Below are 13046 nucleotides of genomic sequence, written 5' to 3' on the forward strand. Positions count from 1 at the left end.
CACTTAGCATAGTCATTCTTTTCCTACTTCAAGGTCATCTTACATTTTCCCCCCAAACTTTAAGATTTTCCATACATCAGGAATTTATTTTTGTTTATATGAGAAACTGATTTAATGTTATGTTTTAGATGGATATTCAATTATCCCTATCTCACTTATTAGAAATACTTTTTTACCCCCTCCTGATTTTTAATCTATTTGACTTAAACTGTATCAGTAATATATTGTTTTAATAAGTAAGTTCTCACAATATGTTCTTATTTTTCTTATTTATTTTGGTTATCTCTGGATCTCTATTTTTGCATATGAATTTTATAGTCATTTTGATTCAGTCCATTAAAAGATTCATTTGGGATTTTGTGGAGAAATATATTTATAGATTAATATGGAGAGAAATGCCCTTTTTAGACTGTTGATTCTTTGTTTTCATAAATATGAAATATATATATATTTTCTTATATATTTCTTTCTTCATACATTCTGTAATTTCTTAAATATGTTTGTGTTTTTTCTATCAATTTCTTGCACATTTTTATTTCATTCTTTTCTAATTACTTTGTACTTTCTGTTGCTATGACGAATGCTCTTTCTCTATTATATTTTAATTTGTTTATTGGGATACTCAATCTTGAGTTTCATATGTTGATCTTATATCTAGAAACCCTGCTGACTTTATTAGTTCTAATAATTTTCCAGTGGAATATCTTCATGAAAATGATCATAGTGATCTTGTCTTCTTTGTCTTTTTCGTCGTTCTGTTTATTCTTATTTTATTGCATTGGCCAGCACTCCCAGTACAGTGTTAAAAATTTCTGGTGATAGTAGACTATTCTTGTCTTGTGTCCAAATTAATGTAATACCTCTAAACATTTGTCAGTGAGTAATCTGTTTAGGTAGGAGAAGGCAATGGCACCCCACCCCAGTACTCTCGCCTGGAAAATCCCATGGACGGAGGAGCCTGGTGGGATGCAGTTCATGGGGTCGATAAGAGTCGGACATGACTGAGCGACTTCACTTTCACTTTTCACTTTCATACCTTGGAGAAGGAAATGGCAACCCACTCCAGTGTTCTTGCCTGGAGAATCCCAGGGACGGGGGAGCCTGGTGGGCTGCCGTCTATGGGGTCGCACAGAGTCGGACACGACTGAAGTAACTTAGCAGCAAATCTGTTTAGGTAGAGTTCCAGTAGATAATCTTTGCTGAATGTTTTCAACCATAATGGATGCTGTTTTGTTGAATGTTTTTCTTTTATCTATTAAGATTATTTCTCCTTTTTTAGCTTATGTGGCAAATTTTAGTGATGTATATTTTTTTGATGTCGAGTAATTCTTTATTTTCAGGGTAAGTCCTATTTTGGTCATGATGTACTGAATTTAATTCTCTAGTCATTATTTTGGATGTCTGCATTTATTTTCATTAATGAGATAAGATTTTTTTTTTATAGAATCTTTTGATTTTATGTCTATGTTTCTGCTGTTGTTCAGTGGGGAACTTGTGTCTGACTCTTTGTGACCCCATGGATTGCAGCACAGCAGGCTCCTCTATCCTCTATTATCTTCCAGAGTTTGCCACAATTTATGTTCCTTGAGTCAGTGATGCCATCCCGCCACCTTATCCTCTGCATCTATGTTTAAGGAAGAATTGAGAGCATTCTGTTTTTCTTCTCTTCTAAGATGTTTTAAATGAAAATTATATATGCCTTGAGTGTTTGGTGAAATTCTCCAAAAAAATTTTTGAGGAGATGAAGGGAGAATTGACCTATGAATACTATCTTAAAGTGTGTGGCTCTAATCAGATTAGTTTCTCTCTTTTTAAGGTCATATATATTTTCTAGAAAATGGCCCACTTTAAGATTTTAAGTACATTCACCAACTAAATCACAGTTTTCTTTTGTTTATAGTCTTCCAGTCAGTATCTCTTATAATTCTGGTTTGATAGCTTTCGGTCCTGATATTATTTATTTATGCCTTTGCCCCAGTTTCATTGACACGTCTTGCTTAAATTTGCCTGTATGAATTGTCTTCAAAACTCAATTTATTTGCCTTGTTGTCCTTCCTCATGTGTATGCTATTTATTTGACTAATCTTTGCAGTTTTATGATACCCTGTTTTGACTCTGAATTTTTCTCTTTTTTATCTGACTTCCTCACTGAAATGTTTGTTTCATAGTTTCTGATGATTTTGTTGACCTGAGTGTATGAAGTATCTTCTGCCTACTTAGTGCATTCCAGGAGATTTGTATGTAGCTCTTCCTTTGTTGTTTAATTCTAAATATTTTGTCTTTATTTTTGTTTCAGAGATTAAATAACAAGCAGTTTGTCAGAAAAATAAATTTGGCATGCCGTGTTTTTCCCTCCTTCATCCAAATTGAGAATTTTTTTTCCCATTAAGTAATGAGATTTCTTTGATTCTTATGGATATGGTAGGAGTGACTTCTATTTCTGCATAGACATTTAAATCATGGTACTTATTGCCATGACAACCAAAACTACACAATTTAGCAAAATATCTAAGACAAAACCTGCTTTCTAAATAATTCTCCTTCTGCTCCATTTCCTTACCAAAACACTCATATGTATAATGATTTCCTAAAGAGCTATGAACCTTTTCTTTGTAATTGCACTTTTTTTTCACTTTTTTGTGAGATACATTTTTTTAAAAAAATAAAAGGATCCAGAGAAATAAAAAAATGTGAGAGGTTTACCAAAGTTTCATGTATATTGTATTACTCAAAATTTTTTTAAATACTTCGTAATAAATATAAAATGATGGTTAAAAATTACCATCCTTATTATAAAAATTACCACATACTATGGACACAATAATGTTTAAATACAAATATTAATCATGATAATATGATAAATTACTTCAATAATAGGTCACTTATCAAACCAACAGAGAGCTGTGTACTTTTCCCTGAGTGCATGTGTTTAGGAGACATGAGGGGAAAAGAGATGATCTTTCAGATCTATGAGACCATGGCATTTTTAGTATTGAACACTGGTGCTTTTCCTTTTTGATAATGACTAGTATGTGATTTGCAAATATTATTTGAGGGCCAAATAGATCTAATAATGTATGTAAGAGATTCAGTGATGTATTAGGCTAATAAAAACCTGTGGGCCTTCTCCTGTAGCCCTGTCTTGAGCCAAGAGTGCAGAGGCTAAAGCTTGTCTATTTTATGCTGAGGGTGAAACCCATCGCTTTGCTAGCGGTGCCCGCGCTCTTGTTTCATTTCTCGCTGGGGAAATGCGTCTGGCCTCTGCTCCACCCCCGATAACCTGTCCTGCTGGGTAGAGTTAACAGAATCTGTATGCATTCAGCTCCTCCGCGCCTGTCGTTGGCGCACACTGGCAGCTCTGCCAGAATAAACGATGGCCCAGCACCGTTCAGAGGCGAGAGCAGGATGCCCCAGGCCGGCTCTCGGGGACCCTGCCTCTCCCCAAAGGAAAACCGGGAAGGAAACCTCCCCCGATTTAAATGGGGTGTGCCTTGTTCTAATATCATTTCCTCATGGAGGAGGATGGGCTTTTCAACAAAAGGACATTTTTAGTTTTTGTCAGCTCCAAGCTTTTAACTTTTCTCTCTTGACACATCGTCTTATTAAAAATACACTTTCCAAACCTGGCTTTTTCCTGGGTGCAGATGTAATAGTAGGTGGTGAGGTGCATTTATTGGAATGCAATAAATTGGAAATAAATAATAAATTGGAAATTACCTATAAACAATAAATTGGAAATTGCCTATAAATGAGCCAGGCTTTGAGCCAGGGATTATTGCAGCTAATGTTGACATTAGCATGTGGAAGGAATTATTGTCTCCTCTCTTCAGATAGGGGCTTCCCAGGTGGCTCAGTAATAAAGAATCCGGCTGCAGTGCAGCGGACTCGGGTTTGATCCCTGGGTCAGGAAGCTCCCCTGGAGTAGGAAATGGCAGCCCGTTGTAGTACTCTTGCCTGAAGAATCCGCTGGACAGAGAAGCCTGGTGGGCTGTAGTCCCTGGGGTCACAGAGGGGCGGACTTGACTGAAGCAGCTGAGCGTGTTCTTCAGATGGTGAACCTGGAGCGCAGAGGGGTTGAGTCACCCAGCTGCGAGGAGTTAGTGGGCTTGGAGTATGAACCCTGCGTGTCAGACTTGAAACCTGAGTTTTCCCAGGAACATCTCCCACATGGAAACGGTCAGAAAATTGAGTTTTTAAAAAAGCATAGTTTTAAAGCTACCTTTAAAAAATGTAAATGGTTTCTTTATTTCCTCCCAAGATGATAATTTAGAGTTAGTGTGCCTGTCCATGGGCGTGTCCCTGAGGATAGCACTGCCCTCTGTCCCTCTGTTCTTTGTATCTGGGTCTCTGTCAGCCAGCAGTGCGCTTTGCAGAACGAGGTGCACTTTTCAAACTACCCGTTTGAAAGGTGAGCGAGCTAATAAGTGAAGTGAAGAAGCGTGGGGCAAAACTGCCCCCGGCTGCTTGCATCTCTGCCTCCTTGCCCTGCCCAACCGCTCTCACACTTCTCTCATCAAGAGGTGAGGTCGGTTCTCTCTACCTTGGCGTCTGAGCGGCCCCTGTGTCTTGCTGTAGCCAAGAGAATACAACCAAGGTGAAGAGGCGCCAACTCTAATGCCTCACAAGAGCCCCCTGAGATCCCTGTCATTGCCCCTCACGCTTGAGCCCAGGTCCTTCTCGGGTGGGGAGAGGTGCTGTGAGCCAGCCAAGGGCTGGCCAACCCCAGGGCCCTTGGGGAGGAGGGTGCTGTCTTAGACCTGCCAACCCCCATCAGGCCACCCACGCTGACAAAAGGACCTAGAACCATAATGAGGACTTCCTGTTTTGTTTGGTCAGTGAGTTTTGGGCTGGTTGCTTACCAACAATAGCCACTTGCTGGAAGTCACTATCTAGTTAATTGAATTTTCATGGCGGTTCCTTTGAACCTCAAGTTGCAAGTGTATGTACTTGAAGGTGATCATTAGAAAGACAGGTGTCCATTTCCTGGGTGGTCTGAGGGATTCTGAGATGATTGTTGATCCCAGTTCTTCCAAACATTCTTCTCTATCATCATCTGAGGGGCAGACTAATCACAAACTTTAACGATCTTCAAAATCTACTATTAACTAGCAAAGATAATCCAAAGTGCTCTTTAAAATTTAAATAGAAGGAACCTCATAAAAAGAAGGGTTTGTATTCAGACAGAATTATTATGGAGAAAAGGAACCCTATTAAGAAAAGCATGATAATTTTGCAGTCTGTGTGTGGCAAGTCAACAGGCTATATACCTTAAGCTTATACAACATTGTATGTAATTAAATCTTAGTAAAATGGTTGAAAAAAGAGAAAAGCATAATAAGTGAAAAATGAAGCAGCACTTTTTACTGTACTTTCGACTAGTGGGCTGAGATGTTATATAGGTCTCATTTTTGTGGATATTCAAGATGGTAGTTAATTTATGAATACAGCAATTTTATCTTTTAACTCAGTTTTAATTTTTTTTTAAGGGAGTTGGAAATCGAGAGATCTGGGTTTCTATTCTAAGCTTGACACTTAGCATTAATGAAATCTTTAGTGAGACATTTATGTCTTGTGAATCTTAATTTGTTCAACCTCTGAAGCTGCGATAATCGCATTTCATTTACTTACAAATGAAGGGTGTTGGCTTATCTCTCTGGCTTGGTTTTGCTTTCAGGACCTAGGATTCTATGATTCCTAGTCAGGATATTTTGGAAGATGTTCCCCCAGTGTCTGACTGTTTGTGACCCCATGGACTATAGCCTACCAGGCTCCTCTGTCCTTGGGATTCTCCAGGCAAGAATACTGGAGTGGGGTTTCCACTTCCGACTCCAGGGGATCTTCCCAACCCAGCGATTGAACCCACGTCTCCTGCGTCTCCATTCTTTACCACCAGTGCCACCAAGGAAGCCCTTGGAAGATGTTGGTCACATCCAAACATCTGGTGGCCCCCTGCGTTCTGGCAGGGGGTGAACTCTGAATCAGCCCTCTACACTGCAGATGATGCTAGGATGTTCATATTTCTTACCCCATCTGGGGTCTGACGTGTCAGCGATCAGCCACAGGGTCTGATTCAGCTCTGGCTCCATCTAAGGGTTTTGTGCCAAACAGCATTCATTTCTTTCCTGAGCTGACTTTGAATTACTTAGGTAACTGTCAGTTCCCCTCCTTGCCCAGAGATGACTGAGGACAAAACCTGATGTGGATAGATCCCCCAACCTCGCTGCCCAAATAAAATTAGTTCATCCGTGTTCCGAAGAGGACATGCTCTTTAATTTAGGCTTTCCCCTTTCTCATACCCACAGGCCTGGAAGGCAAATCAAAGTCAGACAGATGCCCTGGCATTTAGCGTTTTGTCTGATATCGAAAGTGGTGTATTTTACTAATGAGTCGATGCAGGGTAGGCATTTTTGTTAACCGTTAAGAAAACCCTCAGGAGATTTCCAGGGCAGAATTTGAACTAAAGCAGATCATCTCATTAATATGTTAATTTTGCCTAACGGATTGAATCCCGGTTCATTTGATGACCTCTGTCTGCTCCTCCTTGCTAGAAATTGGATGTTGAGTTAAATGCCTGTGTAATACGAGTCGAGATATCAATAAGTGAAATGACAGCACTGCTGACTGCCGCATGGAACGGGCATTTTGCTGGCTGCAGGCCCTTGACTCCCTCCTGCCAAGGTAGCTATTGCAGTAGCAGTCACATAAAGCTATAGTTTTTCCAGTAATCGTGTACAGACGTTAGAGTTGGACCATAAAGAAGTCTGAGCACTGAAGAATTGATGCTTTCAAAACTGTGGTGCTGGACAAGACTCTCTAGAGTCCCCTGGACTGCAAAGAGATCAAACCAGTCAATCCTAAAGGAAATCAGTCCTGAATATTCATTGGAAGGACTGATGCTGAAGCTGAATCTCTGGTACTTTGGCCACCTGATGCGAAGAGCCAACTGATTGGAAAAGACCCTGATGCTTGGAAAGATTGAAGGCAGGAGGAGAAGGGGACGACAGAGGATGAGATGGTTGGATGGCATCACCGACTCAATGGGCATGAGTTTGAACAAGCTCCGGGAGAAAGTGAAGGACAGGGAAGCCTGCAGTTCATGGGGTCCCAAAAAGTCAGACATGACTGAGTCACTGAACAACAAAATTTCACTCAATCATAAATGATGAAATAGATTTTTGAAAAAAAAAAAAGGCAAACACATTTTGTCTGTCAGTAGTTGCAAAAATAATCCTTAAAATGCATTAAACCTGGATTAATTTTTTTTTTCCTGAAAATAGTTATTCCTTTTTCTCCATCTTTTTTAAACATTTTATCTGGTAACAAAATGTAGTTTGGAATTTGATACGTATGCAATGTGAATAAATGAAAGGAGTGTTCTTTGAACCAAATACATGCTAGTCTACGTTACTAATTAATAATTTACTTTCCCTGATCGGAACCATGATCAACGTCATGCTCACCTGCGTGCAGCTGGACCGCCTTGGCGTCCTCTGTCCACACAAAGCCTCCGTTGTTACAGAAGGGGAGAGAGTGTGTGTGAGGTCTGGCCACTCGTGGCTGTCACCCTTTCTCCTGACTCCTGTCTACACTGCAGGCTGTCTGGAGGAGGCCCGCTGAGCAGGCCAGTCTGGGGAGTCGGACCTGAGAGCCTGATTGCGCGGTCCTGGTGCAGGGTGGCAGCGACCAGCCGTGCTCTGGGCCGGCACCTGGCCGTCAGGAAGCAGCCCTGCTCTTCCCTGACTCCCAGGGTCCCTGCTGCACCTCCCATGCGTGGAAAAACAGACCCTTGTCCACACCACCTCGGCTGGGCTCCATTGCCTTGAAGGTCACAGTTACCCTTCCTCCACCAGCTCAGAAGGTGACCACTCTGCATTCAATCACACGTCTTTCCAGCAAAGGCTAATAGAATTGTAATAGCCTGGTGGCTCGGCAGTAACACCTGCAGTGCAGGAGACACTACAGGAGCTGAGGGCTGATCCCTGGGCCAGGAAGACCCCTGGAGGAGGAAATGGCAGCCCACTCCAGTGTTCTTCCTGAAGATCCCGTGGACGCAGGAGCCTGAGGGCTACTGTCTATGGGGTTTCAAGAGTCGGACGCGACTGAGTGGCTGGGCATCTCACACACATAGGACATTGTGAACAGTAAGAAGTCACCTCTGGGTCTACCACTGAAGACATTTCCAGGTCCTCTTCTCAGGTAGACTGTACTTCTTTCTAGGTCTTCTAGATATATAATAGAGCTTATTTGTACAGAATTTGTGTATTGGTTTCTGTTAACTTGACAGTTTCACTAAATCCCGTCTAGGATGCATGTTGTTTAATTAATTGTGTCGTTAGAGTGGGGTATCTGTTACTTCTTTTTGTTGTTTAACTGTAACAATGGGCATCATTCTGTCTTTAATTGCATTTCTGATCATTGTCTTAGTATTGGTTCTTGCTTATGGAAGTCTTGGTTCAAATGATATGAATATTTCAAAGCTTTGTGCCACGTATGCTATGCTATGCTAAGTCACTTCAGTCGTGTCTGACTCTGTGCGACCCCATAGACAGCAGCCCACCAGGCTCCCCTGTCCCTGGGATTCTCCAGGCAAGAACATTGGACTGGGTTGCCATTCCCTTCTCCGGTGCATGAAAGTGAAAAGTGAAAGTGAAGTCGGTCAGTCATATCCGACTCTTAGCGACCCATGGACTGCAGCCTACCAGGCTCCTCTGTCCATGGGATTTTCCAGGCAAGAGTACTGGAGTGGGGTGCCATTGCCTTCTCCGAATGCCACGTAAGGAAGTCGTTTTTCAAGAAGGCCCTGCCAGTTTTCAGCTGCCAACAAAAGTATTCGGGAATATCTTTCTCATCATAATTTTTCAGAATTTTATTTCCTTTGCAATTTTCATGAGATTGACATTTTACTATGCTGATTTGATGTTTATATTTCTTCTGTTAGCCACCCTCTTTACTTCAAGAGCATGTTTAAACAACTTTTCTTAAAGCAACTTCCAGTGACTGGAGACACACGGTATACTAGCTATTAGTCTAGAACTTTCTTTACCTCACTTCTTACATAGGGAATGTTTAGCTGGATAAATATGAATTGTTATCTTAGATTTACAGATGATGAAATTTCAGCTCAGAAAATTTAAGTATTAATGACTTTGCCAAAGTTATCCAACTAAAAAGTGTTTGAATCAGGATTCTTGCGAAGATAGAGTAACTCCCAAACTTGACAAGCTTCATCACTAGCCTCCTAGAAGAGAAATGATGCAGCTCATTACATGGAAAACACACACACACAAACAGCAAAGCGACGGGTCAGCCTGAACCTCAGCACCATGGTCCCCACTGAGCGAGCTTCACCCCCAACGTCCCTCTGTCCACATTGTAAAGATGGTAGAAAGAGGCGGGGCAGGCAAAAGACAGTGCAAAAGATCTATGAACATGAAAGAGACCGTGCATTTTAAAACAATAGTGACTTCTAACAGAATTTAATTGCATTTAAACTATTTATCCTCCAGAGGAATTTAGCACTTGCATAATCATACTTGTGAATATTTTCCTTTGACCTTACACAGAACTGAAAACAAGGGGGGGAAAATGGTTACATTTGTTTTCCTGTATGTGTTTATAGCTTCCTGTTCTAGCATTTGACTCTCTAAACCATGTAGAGTTTATTTGGACAGAGGGGGAAATACTTTATTTTTTTTCTCTTCTAAAATACTGAATTAGTTACCTAGAGACCTCCAGTGAATGGTTCTCTGCTTCCTTAACTGACTCACACTCTTTGCCATGCGATGCTTGTATTAGGGCTTTAAAAGTGCTCTCCTTCCTACTTAGGAAGCTCATATTTGTACTACTGGCAGTAAATAGAGACAGGATAGTGGACCCCGCAAGCCATGCGGCGTGGCCAAGCACACAAAAGCAAAACCCGCACCCTCTGTGCCAGCAAGAAGACTGGTGATGAGACAGGGAGCACCGTCGTCGTGAGGGACCATCACTCCCACTGGCCGAAAATGCGGACCGCATTCCCCCTGCAGATGCACTGGAGAGAGACATTAACGTGACGGGTGGGCTGACCAGTGTTCCAGAAGCATCCAGGCCTTTCTTTGCAAGAAGCTCCTCAGGGGTACCCCCCACCCCACCCTGTGCTACCCCCACAGCCCCACAGAATCCAGGTTGTCGGTGTCGCCGGGTCAAGCACGGTCCCCCTCCTCTCCTCACTGACTCCGTGTGTGGCGTGGAAAGAGGCGGGGCGGTTGAAAGAAGATGCAGGACCGGACACGGGCTGATAGAGCGAGGCTGCCAGCATCTGTGTTTTGACCGTCCGGGACGAGCGAGTTCTGAGGATGATCGTTTACGCGGGAGAATGAAGTCATTACGTGGATCCCTGTCCATTTTGCACCTGCATTTCATGATCTTCACAGTTCTTTATTTACAAGAACACTTTGAGGCTCAGTTTAATCTGTGAAAGAATATGCGTGTGGCTTAATGGGGTTAACTCGTGTTGTACTTATGTGTGACGGAGAAATTGCTTGACTTGTGGCTGGAGTAGCCTGGCAAGGTACAAGTTTTAGCTGAGGAGACCCACTCAACAGATAGCTGCAAAGTCCTTCAGAGGAAGCAAGTCTGGTTGAAGGAGACGACAGAGAAAGTGTTGCAGAGAAGCAAATGTTAAACCATCCATTTGTTGTTGCAGTTTGTATTTAGATATCAAACGCATTTTTGTTAATGAGTCTGTGTTTGAATCAAAGCATTCAAAGAACATTCTTCCCTCCTAATTTTCAGTTTTTCACCAGGTTAAGATCACCATGTGCATGCTTTTACTTCAGATTATCGACGACGTGCTCAGTGGCCGGGTTCCTCTGACCTGGAGTGGCTGTGGGCAGGGTTAAGGATGCCCATTCAACTGTGTTCTGTTCCATTTCAGCTCACAGACGTGGGGCATTGGGATTCTGGACATCTTCGGATTTGAAGAATTTCAAAAGAATGAATTTGAACAAGTAAGTGGATTTCTTTTGAAATTTTATTAACTTGAATGGTTTTTCCAACAAATAGTTACCTCTTGTGAATTCATTAGAGACTGTCCCCATGATTTCTTGCACACATATAATTAAAAGAAGTACTTAGCCACCCTGTTTTAAATTAATGTCCCTGGTTTGTTGACATAGTCATCATTTTTATATGACCTTGTAAACTGGCCTAATCATTTAGTTTTAAACAGAGGCGCTTGTTTTAAAAGACAGTATTAGATGAAGACTGGAGCTGTATTTATGGAAATGCCATTTCAACTGGGCCAGAGACAGTGTGGGCATCTCTGAAACGAGGGTGAAAGGCTTTAGCAAGCCCTGGCCAAAAATCGGAATGGACATACTCTTTCATGGTCAACGATCTTATTTGTAGATTCAGCTTTACGCCATATGCATACATATGACTAATGGCCAACTCATAAAAGGAGGTTAAAGAGGCATTGATTATTTTTAATCCATTTACAATTTAGGGGACTTGAAAGGCACTCAGTTCTTTAGGCATGCTATTAGTATAGTGCAAATAGTTTAATTGAATTAAGTGTATCTAAAAATTAAATGTTAAGAATAGAAATAAAACTTGCCTCAGAAGAGAAGGAAAAATAAACCTATAAAAGGTACAGGTGGAAAAAGGAAAAGCCACACTGCATTATATTACATGAAAAATGTCAAGCATGCAATGCTTAGGGTGGTTAGTGACACCAGATAAGAAATTAACTAGCATGAGGTTGAAACCCAATTCTGTGACTTTCACTAGCAGAGCTGTCTTGGCTAAGATGTAGAATCTGTAATGAGCTTTGGTTTCCTTATCTGTAATGTCAAGATGGCAACAGACCCACAGAGCTGTGACCATAGACAAGATGCCTATTATGGAGGTTCTGGTGTCATTTTCCAGCTCTCTGCACGTGTGTAAGAAATGGTGGGTAGCTATGATCACCTCTGTAAGCGGGAATACCCAAAAACCTTTTCCAATTCGGCCTTTATCCCCCTAAAAACGGGATGCAAAGCCCTGTGACTAGGTCTTAATCATACTGACTCACTTAATCCAGGGTGAATCATCATGAATCATTTCTCTGCAAAACCCTACCCAAATTCTCCTCTGAAATAATACCAAGGAGATCAGAGATTGCTTCTCCTTTGTGCTTCTGTGTCCATGGATTCATGCAAAAGGGAGGACTTCGTGGTCTGTTTATTTACTGCTTATTATTAAGAGAAGCAGTGATGCCCGTACAGAAGAAGGCAGTGAAGAGCCAGCAGCAGGCTGTCCCACGAGAGACGCAGGCCTGCAGCCGCCTCCGCCAACGCAGCTCAGCCCCCGTGTTTGAATGTTGATGCCAGTCGTACTGATTCCTTACATTTTTGTCTTAGAAAAAGATGGAGTTCTGGTCTCTAAGGAGACTCACAGTTTCTGCATCTCCTGGTTAGTGATACACAAAAATCACAGGTGGGCAGTGTCCGCACAGGCTGGGCTCCCAGGCCCCACTCTGCGCCCATGCCTGGGCACCGATCAGGCCTGTGCTGGCAGCTGCAATGTGCAAAACATTCATATTATCTTTTCATGAAAACTAACATCTTTACTACAGTTATGTGCATCCCTTACCACTCTTTCCTTAATTTAAATATTTTAATTATATAGTTAACAACATATACATGGTTTGAGATTTTTATATAACAAAGAATGGCTTTTTTTAATCTAAAAAAAACAAGTCTGTTAAATACCAAAAGCTTTAGATACTTTAGGGTAAAAGCTCAAGACGAAGTTTTTTAGACTTAAATTAAGAAAACAGTAAATATTTTGAAAGATGTGCTTTTAGTTTGCTGGGTAGGCTGGCCATGCCGTTTTCGCTGGCTTGCTTAATTACTGGGGCACGATAGTACCCAGGAGGCATCTGAAAAATAAAATTATTTTCTTTGTGAGGAATCATATCTCAACTTACGGTGGATTTAGCAGATTGCTGAATTTGCCTGTGAGGTGTTTTAAAGGCCATTGGTTTGAATGATGCATTTTAGATTCGAAGTTGCTGATAGAATGGT

At 41.6% G+C, this 13046-nt stretch overlaps 1 protein-coding gene across 3 annotated transcripts in view; it reads left to right on the forward strand.

The window, feature by feature from the left end:
- The window catches only part of MYO16 (myosin XVI), a 518782-nt gene that overhangs the window by 330591 nt on the left and 175145 nt on the right, over positions 1-13046 (forward strand). For all 3 annotated transcript variants that reach the window (XM_070800476.1, XM_070800475.1, XM_070800474.1), the window contains exon 21: positions 10916-10988. In XM_070800476.1, coding sequence (XP_070656577.1) covers positions 10916-10988 — 73 coding nt within the window. The remainder of the gene's footprint in view (positions 1-10915; positions 10989-13046) is intronic.

This window comes from Bos indicus, chromosome 12, assembly GCF_029378745.1.
Source record: "Bos indicus isolate NIAB-ARS_2022 breed Sahiwal x Tharparkar chromosome 12, NIAB-ARS_B.indTharparkar_mat_pri_1.0, whole genome shotgun sequence".
NCBI lineage: Eukaryota > Metazoa > Chordata > Mammalia > Artiodactyla > Bovidae > Bos > Bos indicus.